The following is a 15,975-nucleotide window of genomic DNA, read 5'->3' as shown; positions in this document are numbered from 1 at the left end:
ATATGTTGCACAAAAACTTGTACACAAACGTTCATAGCAACATTATTTAAAATAGCCAAAAAGTGGAAACAACCCAAATGTCTATCAACGAATGCATGGATAAACAAATATGCTAGATCCATACAATGGAATATTATTCAGCCATAAAGAGTAATGAAATCCTGATACATGCTACAATATGGATGAACCTTGACCACATTATGCTAAGTGAAAGGAGCCAGACATAAAAGGCCGCATATTGTATAATTCCTTTTACACGAAATGTCTAGAAAATGCAAATTCATAAACAGAAAGTAGGTTAGTGGTTGCCATGGGTTGGAGGGAGTGGGTAATGAGGGAATGACTGCTAATGAGTATGGGGCGTCTCTTCAGGGGTAATGAAAATGCTCTGGAATTAGATGGTGGTGGTGATGTTTGCACGACTTAAAGAGTATACTAAAGCCCCTGAATTGTAGACTTTAAGGATATGAGTTATAGCTCAACTTAAGAAATTATGTAAGAAAAAACTACAAGGTGATGGGGAGAAGGGGCTATAATGCTACCGATGAACAGAGCACACTCATTCTCCCCTCCTTTGGGTCAGCAGCAGCGGCCTTGCAGAGGTGTCTTTGTGTGCCTGGACCTGGCCTTGCCTCTCTTCTGTTCACCAACTTCCCTCAGGTTGGGTCTGTCTCCAGCCTGGTCCTACTCCTCTCTTGACACCCTTCCAGTCCTGCTCTCTCAGATCCTGGCTCGGATCCTGGGAAAAATATGCCACTGAAAAATGCCCCTGATAATCTCCAGGGTTATCTAGCTGCAAATCCTCTTTACCTCAGGGGTTTAAAGGCATGACTTCCGAATTGCTACCCCATATAGAAATCTTGTATTTGAGAGATGGTAGAGATCCTTAGAAAAGCAAGCATTAGCATTAATGACTAAACATCTGGTTTTTAATGTGTCAGAATGAACATCTGAAAAGTTGTGCTTCTGGTCTGACTGGGTCTTAGGAAGTAAAGAAAGTCATCACGATTTTTTGGCAACACCTTGCCAGAGAGAAGTGATGAGAGCTTGCTATTTACAGAGAAAGTATATGGCTAAACAGGAACTGGAACTCAGTACAAGTCTGTATTCAATTAACCAGAACGTTGCTTTAAACGTTCCCAGCATAGGAAATTTAACTGGTGACTGCTTATTGTATATTTTCACCTATTACTGGTGTAATTCTTTGCCTTAAAAATAATCTTTATCTGCTCTTTCTTTAAAAATAAAATAAGCAGTTTAAGGTACAGAACACTACAGCCAGCTAGAGCACAGGCCTTAGAGACACAGAGTCAGGGTTTAAACTATCTCTGCCACTTACTAGCTATGTGAGCGTGAGTGGTTTGCTTAACCTCTGAGGGGCTTCCTTTAGTCATCGGTAAAATGTGGGTAACAACACCTACTCCTCAGAGTTCCTGAGAGAATCAACTGAGACAACACAGTAACTCAATAGCTCAGTGTCTGCTTTATGAGAACAGATAGCATTACTATTGTTATTTTGTGGTACCTTATCCACTGCTTCCTAGTGGTAGGCAAAAAAGGGGGAAAACAATAGTGTTGGAGGTCAAATCAAGTGCAAACATATAAGTCCTTTTGGTTTAATATCTACAAAGCTTCCAGGTTCTTATGCATTTTCCCAGTCGAGTTGGTGTCCATCATGAGGAGGAACAAGGTGACGTATGCAATCATGAGATGCTTGCAGAGTTGAAAGGCTGGATTCCATGTAACAGAGTCTGCCTTCCAAAATCTGAGATGACCAATGGTGAGGGCCTGGCATGATAAAGTGTAAGGTTCTAAAGTTCCAGCCATGAAAGAAATTGCCTATTCATTTAGATTGAATATAAAATTATCTTTGGTGGGTTTTAAACAATCATTCAAAAACCTAGCAAATCTTTGGACCAGACAGTAGCAGTGGTTGTGGTGGTGGGAGTGATAGTAATAATAACAACACCTCCACTATAATCATCATCGTTGTTGTCTTTTATATTTGAGACACTCCACTCAGAACAGGCTCTTCTCAAGATGCAGCAATAATGAACAGATGGAGAAGCATAAGCACAAGACAGAAAGGACTATGGAATCCGAAGGGTCTGTTATGGGCTGAATCGTGTCCCCCGCTCCCGCCAAAAGTGTATGTTGGGTTTCCCTGGTGGTGCAGTGGTTAAGAGTCTGCCTGCCAATGCAGGGGACACGGGTTCGAGCCCTGGTCTGGGAGGATCCCACATGCCGCGGAGCAACTGGGCCCGTGAGCCACAATTACTGAGCCTGCGCGTCTGGAGCCTGTGCTCCGCGACAAGAGAGGCCGCGATAGTGAGAGGCACGCGCACCACGATGAGGAGTGGCCCCCGCTTGCCACAACTAGAGAGAGTCCTCACACAGAAACGAAGACCCAACACAGCCATAAATTAATTAATTAATTAATTAATTAATTTAAAAAAAAAGGTATGTTGAGGTCCTAACCCCCAGTACCTCAGAGTGTGACCTTACCTTATTTGGAAACAGAGTTGTTGTGATGTAACTTGTTAAGATAAGGTCATACTGGAGCAGGGTGGGCCCCTAACCCAATATGACTGGTGTCCTTACAAGAAGAAAGCCATGTTTACATGACAGAGACACACAGGGAGAATGCATGTGACCACAAAGGCAGAGATTGGAGTAACATAGCTGCAAGTCAATAAACACTAAAGACTGCCAGCAAACCACTGGAAGCTGGGGAGAGGCAAGGAAGGATTTCCCTACAGGCGTCAGAGGGAGCATGGCCCACCTTGATTTTGGACTTCTGGCCTCCAGAACTATAAGACAGTAAATTTTTGTTGTTTTAAGCACCCGATTTGTGGTACTTTGTTACGGCAGCCCTAGGAAACTGATACGGGGCCTAAGAGGATTTTTTTCTTCTAAGATTGAAATACAGCAACAGCAAGGTGAATGTCTAAGAGTGAGTCAGAGGGAAGTGTCTGTGGGGGAAGAAACATTTATAAACTTACAATATATTTTAAAATCCCTCTATGCCTCTGTCTCTACGGCATCGTAAACAATGTCCAAAAATGCTAAATTCTCATTAAATGCCATTTATTAATACTATCAATGTGTAAACACCCAAGCCTGGGCCAGTAGCGGATGACCAACAGAACTGCTGCCTTGGTCAACTGGCCGTAGCTTGATGCTCCTTAATTTCGGTCTTGAAATGACTCTCCCAAGCACTTTTTCAAAGTTTACAAGAGCAGTAATTATTACCTGGATCCCAGTCATTTTTATATAAATGTTCTTTTCATTTGCTCCTCACATGGAGCCTTCGATCTGTTAAAAGGAGCAGTGTCTGTGGAACTAGCTCTGGGAAGGAAACTGGGCTCATTTAACTATATCCATAGCACACACACACAAAAAAACCCCACAACAAATGCTCTCAAAGTAACTTTCAGGATAAAACAAAGCCAATAAAAGGAAGGAAAGTTTCCATTCAATCTGTCCCTTCACTTATAACTTGCTGTTTGTGCTGTGTCAGAGATTAAGTGTCACATCCTCCTCAGGTCTTAGTTCTCGGTCTGGACAGACAAGCACAAGGTGAACCCAGGACGCACGCACTAATCTTTTCGTACGGACCATGTGTAACTGCTGTCATTAAACAAGCATAACATCATACACAAACCATTTTCTTTCTTTTTTTTTTTTTTAAGCCACAGTTTGCCTTCTCTCTCACAAAGAAGTAGGAGAGTAACTTCCAACTGCACAAAAGTTAGTGAAACCACTATTCCTAATGTTACTAAGAATAGGCTTCTATCAACAGAGTCCAATATTGGACTCAAAAGAAGGAATTAAAAACCATTCCTGGGTGGAGGCCTGGATTTGGCTCTGAACCTGATTCAGCCATCAATTAATAATTAATCCCAAACTCTTCCCCCTGAAGATGCTTCCAGGTTTTGCTTATTTTTGAAGATATGAGATGGTGTTAGGGTTGGTTGTCATCTTGAAGAAATGAATTCTAAAGCCTACTATTCAACTCTCACTAGACAGAGTAGAGAATATATTATTCTTTTGTGATTTAAAATTAGGGATTAGGGACTTCCCTGGTGGCACAGTAGTTGAGAATCCGCTTGCCAATGCGGGGGACACGGGTTCGAGCCCTGGTCTGGGAAGATCCCACATGCCGCGCGTCAACTTAAGCCCGTGCACCACGGCTACTGAGCCTGCACTCTAGATCCCGCAAGCCACAACTACTGAGCCCATGTGCCACAACTACTGAAGCCTGGGCGCCTAGAGCTGGTGCTCTGCAACAAGACAGGCCACAGCAATGAGAAGCCTGCGCACTGCAACGAAAAGTAGCCCCCGCTCAACGCAACTAGAGAAAGCCTGTGCGCAGCAACGAAGACCCAACACAGCCAAAAGAAAAAAAAAATTTTTTTTAATTAAAAAAAAAAAAAGCAAGGGAGAAAGTTTCAGTATTAAAATGTCACCATACTTCGTCACTACAAACCCTTGTGTGAAGTTCTCAAGTATTTCACAGTTCTTCTAAGAAGTCAACTTTCAGTAAACTATGCAGAGGACTGTGGTAGTAATTACCTAAATAAATCTAGAACTATGGTCAACCCCAAATCACTCATTCTTAAGATAATCAATTTTTTTTCCATTGTATATACAGTTGATTCTCATTATTTATGGTAGTTATGTTCTACAAAGTTGTGTGAACACTGAATTTATGGATACTGAACCAGTGCTCTTAAGGGAAATACCGGGTTAGGATTCTGAGAGCCTCTGGTCACACCAAATCACTCATTCAAAAATCTTTTTCTTGCAAATCAAAACTACAGTGAGGTACCACCTCACACCAGTCAGAATGGCCATCATTAAAAAGCCTACAAATAACACATGCTGGAGAGGGTGTGGAGAAAAGAGAACCCTCTTACACTGCTGGTGGGAATGTAAATTGGTGCAGCTACTATGGAAAACCAGTATGGAGGTTCCTCAAAAAACTAAAAATAGAGTTGCCATATGATCCAGCAATCCCACTCCTGGGCATATATCCAGACAAAACTATAATTCAAAAAGATACACGCACCCCTATGTTCATAGCAGCACTATTTACAATAACTAAGACATGGCAACACCTAAATGTCCATCAACAGATGAATGGATAAAGAAGATATGGGGTATATACACTGGTATATTACTCTGCCATCAAAAAGAATGAAATAATGCCATTTACAGCAACATGGATGGACCTGGAGATTATCATACTAAGTGAAGTAAGTCAGAAAGAGAAAGGCAAATAGCATATGATAGCACTTCTATGTGGAATTTAAAATATGATACAAATCAACATATCTACCAAACAAAAACAGACTCACAGATACAGAGAATAGACTTGTGGTTGCCAACAGGGAGGTGGGGTACGGGAGGGAAGGAATGGGAGTCTGGGATTAGCAGAGGCAAACTATTATATATAGGAGGGACAAACAACAGGATCATACTGTATAGCAAAGGGAACTATATTCAACATTCTGTGACAAACCATAATGGAAAAGAATATATATATATATATACACACACACACACACACACACATATATGTAGGTATATATATATATATATTTAAAAAACGGAGTCACTTTGCTGTACAGAAGAAATTTACATTGTGAATCAACTATACTTCAGTAAAATTAAAAAAAAATCTTTTTCTTTTCTTTCTGTTCTCCACACTGGATAATTTCTATTGCTCTACCTGCAAATTCACTTATTCTTTCCTTGGTCATCTCCCTTCTGCTTTTAATTCCGTTAAATGATTTTAAAAAAACCACTCAGATATTATAGTTTTAGTTCTAGAACTTCAATATGGCTTTTAAAAAAAAATTGTTTCTATTTCTTTGCTGAGATTTCCTATCTTTTATTTAACTGAAGGCACATTTTTCTGTTACTTCCTTGAGGATAATTACAATAGCTGCATTAAATTCCTTGCCTGATAATTCTAACATCAGGATTATCTTGGGGTTGGTCTCAGTTAATTTTCTTTTCTACTGAGAATATGTTCCATTTTCCTGGTGTTTTATATATTGAGTATTTTGGGTTGTATCCTGGACGTTATGAATGTTACATTATGGAGACTGGACCCTGTTCTCCAATTAGTGCATTTTTTTTTTTTTTTTAAATCAGGTAATTATCTTGCTTGGTTTAGGGGTCAGCCAGAGATGTGGGCACACAGAATTTAGGAATCCTCTCTCTGGATCTTTCTCTTCAAGGATCCCCCCTTTCTCTCCTGTAGCTGTGGTTCCCCCAGATTCAGTCTTCTGGTTCCCCAGCCCAAAAAGACTGTGATTTCTCCACCAGTACCTCTAATGCACTGCACGCCTCCCTAGACATAACTTGCCCCTAGGGTGAAAGCCAAGAAAATGGGAACTTACTCTATACAGCGCCTCTCCTCTAAACATGGACACTCCATGAGAATCTGCCGGCTTCTGACCACTCTTCAGTGTCCCCGGCTAACTACTTACTATATTATGTCCAGAGTTCATAGTTGTTATCTGAACGAGGGCCAGTCTGGTAGGCTGTTGCTCAGTCATTACTGTCCCAGTTATTCATTATTGTCTTTGGAATGAATTTAGGAATATGGATGTCCTAAACATTTACAGTTCTTAGAATAAACAAGTCACCTTGCAAAGACTTAACTTGCGAAGAGCTGGATAGTTAGGCACAATTTTCTCATGCTGCCGCCCAGCTCATCTCCTCCACGATGAGGAGGGCTGTTCTTAACTCTGAGGCCAACAGAAAGTACAGGTCTAAACATACCTCCTTCTCCTGGGTGTTCCTCATAAATTCAATTTTCAGCAAAGGTAAGGTAGAATGAGCTTAAAGGGGGTTCCCTTCTGGCTTCAGGCTATACTTGGGAATCAGTGAATAAACAGATACGATCATAAGGCCAAAACAAGGCTATGCAGAGAAAATAAGTGTTTCAATAAGACAGTGAATGCTGTATTTCCCTCCAATGTGGATATTCTGGCTATTTGCAAATGGGAAAGAGGTAAAAGCTACCTCATCAGTTGGGGGTGGTAATGTCTTCCCCCTCTCTGATCCCAATCGATCTCCTGATTTTCTGGACCTCTACCTCTTACTGGGCTCTCTGCTTTCTTTTCAAGCTGCCAGAACCACAGAGTTTCTTGGTTGGCACATCTACAAGCAACAGAGAATTCACTGAAACCTAGGATTATCTTTTGGCACTCCACAGCTTGAGAGATAGTGATTAGAAGGAAAAAAACAAAACAAAACTTCAACAACAAGGTGGCATTTTCATTTCAGCTGTTCCTGGGGGCAAAATGGAGCAGTAAAGAAAATCTTAGATTGAAAGCTTTGTGTTTATCTCTGCTTCTCGTTAAAGTGCCCCTGATTATAATCACACCTAGGATTACAAGATTTAACACACCTGGTCTCAAGGGTGCGACAGGAAGAGGAATCATACCCTCATCCCATCCCATTTCCTTTTCTTTATTCACTGAGTAAGCATGATTTATAAATTCCAGTGAGTGCAGACTAGAGGTGGTTTGGAGAACAGAGGTTTTTCATTCACATGGCTTTTTCAAAGTGGCAAAAATCTTCCATGGCCACAAATTATTTTAGTACTGGTGAGACAAGCAGTGTTGCTTTCATTGGCTACACACTGATGTGAGAAACCTGGACAGAGTTTCTTTCTATTTCTTCTCTCACTTTACTAACCAGACAGTTTGCTCTGCTATGGACACACAGACACATGCACACACACTTACTGAGTAAGGGTGTGTGCACTTAGAGTTTCTAAGATTTATTTTAAGAGTGTTGTAACTCAGATTTTAAAATAAATTTTGAAATAATTTTAGATTTACAGAAAAGTTACAAAGACAATAGAGAATTCCTGTATACTCCTCACCCAGTTTCCCCTATTGTTAACAACTTACATAACAATGGTATATTTGTCAAGAGTTTTGTACATCTCGACAGTGGGTAAAAAACACTGACTTTTTTTTTTTTAATAAATTTATTTATTTATTTGTTTATTTTTGGCTGTGTTGGGTCTTCGTTGCTGTGCATAGGCTTTCTCTAGTTGCGGCGAGCGAGGGCTACCCTTTGTTGTGGTGTGCAGGCTTCTCATTGCAGTGGCTTCTCTTTGTTGCAGAGCACAGGCTCTAGGCATGCGGGCTTCAGTAGTTGTGGCATGAGGGCTCAGTAGTTGTGGCTCACAGGCTCTAGAGCACAGGATCAGTAGTTGTGGCACACAGGCTTAGTTGCTCTGCGGCATGTGGAATCTTCCCGGACCAGGGCTCAAATCCGTGTCCCCTGCACTGGCAGGCGGATTCTTAACCACTGCTCCACCAGGGAAGTCCCTGACTCTTTCTTAATTCCATTTTGTACAGCAGATTCTCAACAAGAGCAGTGTGTACCCTAAAACAAGTATCTGAGATATCAAGTTATGATCTCTATGTCCCCCACTCCTACCAAGGTCCTAGATAATTACTAGGGGATAACGCTTGTACAAAAATGGTGTCAGGAACTTGATATGGCAACATTCTAGCATGAACAAAGCCATGCGTCTGACAAAACACTTTCCTAATGGCTTCAATGACACTTAGTTAAATACTGATGTGCCAGCCACAGACGAGCATTGTGGATGCCAGGAAGTGAATTATTAATGCAAACTCTCTTTATAAAGTCAACTGGGAATGAATTTCCATTAAAATCAAGAAGAAAATTAATTTAGAGGTCACTCATTCTCAGCATACATATGGATATATAAACCTTCTTCCTGGACTGTCCACACACTGGGGAGAAATCCAGCCAAACCCACTTGGAGGAGGATTAAAAGTTTAATTTATGCAACAACTAAAATCTCATGGATTGAACTCACAGCTAGAAAGGAAACATTTGAAATGAGGCCCTTTAATGATTCTGTATGAACAATGAAATGAGTCAGGAAGACAAATCACTCAAGTTCAGGCTATAGAGGCAGGCTTGGTGCAGTCCAGCTAGCTCACCCTGGCACCTGTCCCTCTGAGCGGAATGCTGGGACCCAGAATCTCAACCTGTAAACTTGTGCCCTGGTTTTTCTGCAGTGGTTAGTGTGCAGTCTGCCTAATATGATACAGAGGAAACAGAGACTCGTTGAAGATGCAAACAATACAATCTTCCTGCAAACAATACAATCCCTGCTGACTGATTCATCCGCATGAATTCACCCGGGAAAAAGGGTCAAGGCCTGCCCTGGTGAAAGGAAGATGGATAAACAGATAAAGAACAAACAGGTAGGGAATTTGCAAACGGTAAGAGACTGACGTACCTCAGTAGCTTTCTGGCTGAGTCCCCGAAGCAGCAGCACAATCACATGGACAGCAGCCCTGCGCACCTCAGCTTCATGGTCTGTTTTAGCCACAGCAATCAGACAAGCTGTTACCTAGGAGGGTGAGGGAAGAAGAAGTCAATAAAAATCAGGATTGCACAATCACCTAAAACCTTTCAACTGTGTTCCATATTCTACACATTCATCACAAACAATCTGGCTTAGAGAGGGGTGGGATGCTTCCTCATTCTCCATGAAGAGGGAGAGATATAGTGGTAGAGATCTTGATTTAGTCTGGCTTGTCTGGAAAGGGGCAAAATCTGGTTTGGAATTCAGGAGGGAGACTAGGGAGTGGGAAGGAATACAGGTATATAATAAAGGTATGGTCAAAGGTGAATATTTCCTCAAAAGTGGGAAGAACTGTTACTTGCCCCACTCTGGGGACATCAAATTGAAGGAAGAAAAAGTGGTCTGAAACACAGTGGCTTCTAGGGACGGAGGACCATGGAGATTTAGCTAAGTAGGCTTCAGAGTTTAAGGTCTGGCATGAATATCAACGTGCCAACTGATGAAAGTTTCAGCCCAGGGATAGAGAAATACATAAATATTCAAACTGATCTTCCTCTAGCGTGTCCAGACGTCCCAGTCCTACAATTCTAGTGTACACCCACGTGAGTTACCAGGGGCCAATTGCTAAGACTCCCTGCCTGGGCTTCTTCATTTGTGGAACGGGTCTTTCAGGGCTCGTTTACTTTAGAAGACAGCTCTATAACAGAAAGGACTTAGAAATTACTTGCAAAACATGGTAATGTTTACTTGCAGATATATAGCTGATAATTATATGTCATAAAATGAGAAAATTTCTATATCCTGTACCAGCCATCCTGCCCCCACCCTGCTCCGGGTAGGCACAAAAATATTCTAAAACCTCCATAAAGAGATACCATTAGAAAACAACAACAACAAACAGCAACAAACCTTTCTAAGGCATATGTGCAAGAATGAAAAGGAAAAAACAAAAATTTTGAAAGTGTGACCAATGACAGCAAAAATCTGAAGGTAAGTCTACATTCTTCAATTGGTCTCTCACATACTTTGTTATGTGATTTACTGTGTGAGTGTATATCTTGGCCAACTGTGGAAGGCTTTCTAACCATGATAAGAAAATAGCCAGATTGTGTGCTTGGGAACATGTATAAATACATATTATGTTTAAAGAATGGTTTTTTTAAAGGTTTAAAAAAAGAATACAGGCACAAATGAGGAAATAGGCTTGTGCAGAAATTTTAACTATGCAGGTTGTATTTTTCACAGCTTTCAAACAGTTGGGCATAGTTCAAAGTGTCTAATTAATCAGTGATGGCAAAGGGATTAGAAGAAGTAGCTTGTTCTTAAATATAATTGCATCTGTGATGCACTGGCATTTAATCAAGTTGTACATCTATTAGACAAACTTGACGCTTACAAGTGAAGGGAAATCCCAGAAAAGCTCAACTCTTTGGGGGCTGTTTTTCAGTAAGACCCAGCAAGCTGCTTCTGCTTTTGACCTGGAACCCTGACTCGAGGTCATCAGTGGCTTCCATGCCTCTGGCATTAACAGTAGAAGCAATTCAGTCCTAGGAGGAGCCTCTTGGGTGACCTCCAAACAGGCAACAATATAATAGGTACCTCCACTTGCAGGCTTAGTATTTAAGAGGTAAGAGCTGAAATCAGAGAAACAAGTTAGAGCTAGGTCTGAGTCCTTCCTGACACATAAAAGTTTAGCTTATTCAGTCTGATAACTAAAGTATGAAAGCCAGCCCAGGGCCATGTAATGCTCAGACTCCCCCAAGCCTTTTGCCTGCTTCCCTCTAGGTTTAGTTTTGGGCCCGTGTTTCCACATTTGGCGGGCAAAAGGCTCCGAGCCTGGAACCCCACCGGTGCCCAGCTTTGCCACCTCTGTTCTGCCTCACTATGCTGGTGGGCCATGCTTCTGCCTCAGGGCTCAGTGTAGCACCAGCTGTGACTGTCGGGCCTTTACTCCACAATCAGGAGAGGCAGAAGCATCCTGGCTGGAAAAGGGCCTCCCCTGCAAGGCCAGTCCTTGAATCCCAGGGCCACCCTGCAGGTGTGACTGAGAGGAGCTGGTTGTTACAAGCCTTACTGAGATCAGCTGGAATGGCCTCCTGCTCCCAGTGATTTATGCACCAGATTGTACCACGTCCACCTGCAATCAGCCATCCAGGACAATCAAGAAGAAGCCTGTGAACAGAAGAGTTCCTGGACCTTCCTCAACACCTCTGTCACAGGATCAAATCCCATGAAAGGAATAATGTTCGGTTGTGCAAAATGTTTTTAAAGCATCAGAATTTTAATATGGTCTTGCAGATATCATTGAGAGATAAGAAGAGCCTTCTGTTCAGGTCAAGCTCCCGCAACCAACTCGTAACGTTGCTCTCCTACAAGCCAGTGGGGTAGACTCCTCGTCAAACACCAGAAGCGGGGAGGTCGCATGGCCGCTCTCTTCTAACTGTCCAGTCTGAACAAGTCGCCCCCATGGCCAGTCTCTCTCACCTCCAAGCCCAAGGACATACTCAACACTGCCTTCCACCCCCGCCTAAAAGCTTTGGCGGATAGCTAGATGATGTAAGGTCTTTACTAATGTATGAATTGGAAGTCTTCCCAAAGGGCAGAAACCAATTCCATGGGATCTTCATGTTACCTGCCCTAAGGGTCAATGTACCTATTCTAGTAAACCAAACTATGGAAGGATTTTTTTTTATTGGCTAAATTATATAAATCATATCCATTTCTGAAAGCCATGCAGAGACAAAAATGACGACTGCTTTGGAAACACTAAAGGTCAGTTTAAGCAATTTGACACTTGATAGGAGCCAACAGAAATACAGAAAACATCACTCCCCAAACAGCTGGCATGCACCAAGCATAATCAGAAATATAAATAAAGATAAAACAAATGGCAAGAGTACCAAAAACCAACTTTGGAAAATTCCAGAAGAGAGGTAGCAGAATTGAGGTATCAAGAAAGCATGATTTCAACTTTCCAGCTGCACCTTCATCCCTTTCCCTAAAATTTCCTGCTAAAATTCAGTCAGTCTGCTAACTTGTTCAAAACTAGACCATCTGTCCTTCTATTTTGTAAACTAAGAAACTTTACCAGCAAAGGCAAGGTGGCCTCTAATTCCCGCAAGCTTTGCTTTACCTGACGTGGGGAACTTCCCTGGCGGTCTAGTGGTTAGGATTTTGCCTTCCAATGCAGGGGGTGAGGGTTCGATCCCCGGTCTGGGAGCTAGGATCCCACATGCCTCAGGGCCAAAAAACCAAAACATAAAATGAAGCAATATTGTAACAAATTCTATAAAGACTTAAAAAAAAAAACCTGACGTGGAACAGAACCATGGTGGCTCCGTTCGCTTCCTTGAGGTTTCCCAGGACATCTACCCGAGCCCTCATCTCAGTGCATGAGGCCTGCCACTTAGGAAACTGCACTGATTGTGGCAAATCTGGTAATCAATTCAGATCATTTAGTGGATCAGAGGTGATAGCTCTGCATCAGACCCCAAAGCTCGGGTTCGTGGAATTCTGGGCACTACCTTACAAGTGGCTTGCTCCTGCACTTGTCACCTGGGGCGTAACTTATTTGCTGTACTGGGGATGGGCCTCTCGCTGTGGTTTGCTTAAATCATATTTACTTTTCATGGAGAACGATAAAGATGAAAGAGCCTATCAAGATTTGGTTTTAAGCAATACAGTTCTTGACAAGAACAAGGAGAAATCGGAGAACAATAATAATGCTCTCCAAACAGGTTAAATCTTGACATCAACAGAGAGGAAAAACCTGAATTCCCAGTACAGAGACTGTGGAAGGGTTGGTCCTATCCCTTACGTTCCTTCCCTACCAGCAAGCACTGTCATGGCACAGACAGGGCCCAAGTCTGGACCACCCATCAGGGAGGACAGGTTTCTTCAGATGCCCAAGAACCACAGCTATGACCCCCAGATCAGATCACATCAGAAGAGCCTATGGTGGTTGGTTTGTTCAATTTTACATCAAAACAAGTTACACTTCCCCTCTTTCTCTGCCTGGCTAACACTTGATCAATGTGACTTTCTTGCTGTCAGGTAAACCCTGACAGTTTACCTGAGGGTCCCAGCTCCGTGTTCCCTCAGCACCTTGGGCTTGTCCTAGGAGATCACTCTAGTCCACTGTTTATTTATTCCTCTGTGTTTCACACTCTACTGAGATTTCCTTGGAGGAAGAGATTGGGCCCTTTGTCGGTGTCCTCTAACATACCTGGCACATGACAAACACTCACGAAGAAGAATTCCTTCAGTTTGCAGCCAAAGACAAGTTTCCCCAGAGTTAAAGCTCCTTTTCCACCAGTACACACTGAGGCCAAGCATTTCTGAGACTACAAGAGACTTCAAGAGTTTTCATGAGACACTGAAAGAACTGTCGTAGAAGAAGACACAATGATCTTTCAAAATAAGTTAGATCATTTCATTCCTCTGCTTTGGCTTCCCATCTCACTCACAGTAAAAGCCAAAGCCCAGAATGCTTTCTCCCCATGGATCTGCCTGGATCAGCTCCTGCTCCCTTCATGGCTCTGCTTAAGTCACTCATCAGTGAAGCTTTTCCTGTTCATCCAAGTTCACATACAATAGCAAACTCCCTCCATGTCCCTTGCCTTACTAGATTCATCTCCTTAGCACTTACTCCATCTGACACAGTATGTATTTGTTTACACACTTGCTTGTTAGTTACCTAACTCTCCTCTCTAGAATGTCAGCTCCACAAGGACAGGAACTTCGCTGTGTTCAGAGCCGGATCCCCCCCATCTAGCATAAGGCTTGGTTGCAGTCTCATAACTGGCACAGAGTAAGTGCTCAGTAAGTATTTGTCAAATGAAAAACAAATGAATGAAGAATTACTTAAAAGCCAGGCCAAATCTCCCACTTTTTCAATGAGAATGGACAAGAGTGGTCTGACTACAGGAGGACTCAATGGCTGAAATACTAAGACTGTCAGGTGTCCAATCATGTTCAAACTTGCAGTCCACCCAAGGCAGCTGGTTTGGCACTGATGACATGGCAAGTGTGGGATGCTACATAAGAAGGAACATCTAAAAAGAAGAGACAGAAATTATGTGGGATGGAAACATCTGGTTTTTCAAATCAGTGGGAATATACTGTCTTCTGAAGTTTCACTGCCAAAAGCAAGTGCTATTAAAACAGAGCTACATGACCCTTCCTGTCAGTAGCTTTTCTCACATGGCAACTCCCTTCTTTTTCAAAGGCACAAAAGTAATCTTATAAACGAATTGAAACATTTATTGAGAGACAATATAGAGGAGTGGTTAAGAGCGCAGATACAGGAACCAACTGCCTGCATTCAAATCCCAACTTTGCCACTTCCAATCGGCATGAACTTGGCAACTGATTTAATTTCTCTGTGCCTCAGTTTCCTCTTTGAGGATTGGATCAGCTGACTTACGTAAGGCACTAAGAAGAGTGTTAAGTGCTTGCTATGATTACTATTTTTTTTGGCCACACCACGCAGCATGTGGGATCTTAGTTCCCTGACTAGGGATCGAACCCATGCCCCCTGCAGTGGAAGCCCGGAGTGGACTGCTAGGGAAGTCCCAATTACTATTTTTAAAACATGTAGGAACTAGTCTTCCCAAGTAAGCCTTATCTTCCTCTTCCTTCAATATTAATCAGTAAACACTTACTGAGTACCTACTCTATGCCAAATGCTGTGTTCGGCGCTAGGCGGTATACAAAGGTAAATAAAGACTGGTTCTGTCCTTGTTGTGCTCACAATTATTAATGATAATAAACACTCCTGGGATTGACGTTACAGAGTGTCCAGGTCTCTAGAAGTGGGGCAGGGTCACTGGACAAGGGGTTTGCCTGACAGGTGCCCCCAGGGCAGCAGCTCCTCACATTCAATTCTAAGGTTGAAACAAAAGGAAGGATTCTCTCTTTGTGTTAGCACCCATGGTAAGCAAACAGTCTACTACCTATTCATACTTCATTTCTGAGGGCTTAATAAGCAACGCTCAATTCTCGCCGTGAGCCAGAAGGCCGTAAAGCTAACAAGGCCCTTCATCATGTAGCCTCTGCCTGCTCTCTTGTTTCAGACCTGCTACCAGCTAACCGCTCGCCCCACCCCTTCACTCTAACCTTTTGGATCTTCCTATAGTTCTTCAAACATGTCAGGCTGTCCCACACCACAGTGCCTTTGCACAAGCTGCTCCCTCTGCTGAAATGCTCGCCTCTGCTTTTTTGGGCTACCTAATTTCTACCTGTTCTCCAGATTCAGCTCTAAGAGTCTCTTCCTCCAGCACGTCTTTGACGACACCCAAACTTGACTGAGGGGCTCCTAACATGTGCTCCCACAGCGCCCAGCACAATTAACTGGACTGTAGCTGTAATCATTGCCGTTTGTATCTCCCACAGGTTACCCACGCCCAGGAGACAAGGGAGTATCTTTCGGGTTTTGTATTCCTGGCCTGTAACAAAGGGGCCTGGAACACTGCAGGTGTTCGGTAAATGTACGACTGAGGACATTTGAAGGACACTGGTTACCCCTGTTCTCATCTCCTTGCTGTCCATCCTCATCACTGTCATCATCAGCTCCCTTCAAATGACCAAAATGCTCC

General features: G+C 42.6%; 1 protein-coding gene across 1 annotated transcript in view; it reads right to left on the bottom strand.

Moving 5' to 3' along the window:
• TANGO6 (transport and golgi organization 6 homolog) overlaps positions 1-15,975 on the bottom strand; it is a 179,419-nt gene that overhangs the window by 21,924 nt on the left and 141,520 nt on the right. Inside the window, exon 17 of the mRNA XM_059905483.1 lies at positions 9,311-9,424. Coding sequence (XP_059761466.1) covers positions 9,311-9,424 — 114 coding nt within the window. The remainder of the gene's footprint in view (positions 1-9,310; positions 9,425-15,975) is intronic.

Source organism: Balaenoptera ricei, chromosome 19 (assembly GCF_028023285.1).
Source record: "Balaenoptera ricei isolate mBalRic1 chromosome 19, mBalRic1.hap2, whole genome shotgun sequence".
In the NCBI taxonomy this organism is placed as follows: Eukaryota; Metazoa; Chordata; class Mammalia; order Artiodactyla; family Balaenopteridae; genus Balaenoptera; species Balaenoptera ricei.
The sequence above is the reverse complement of the archived record's forward strand: the minus strand, read 5'-3'. Positions and strand labels throughout refer to the sequence as shown.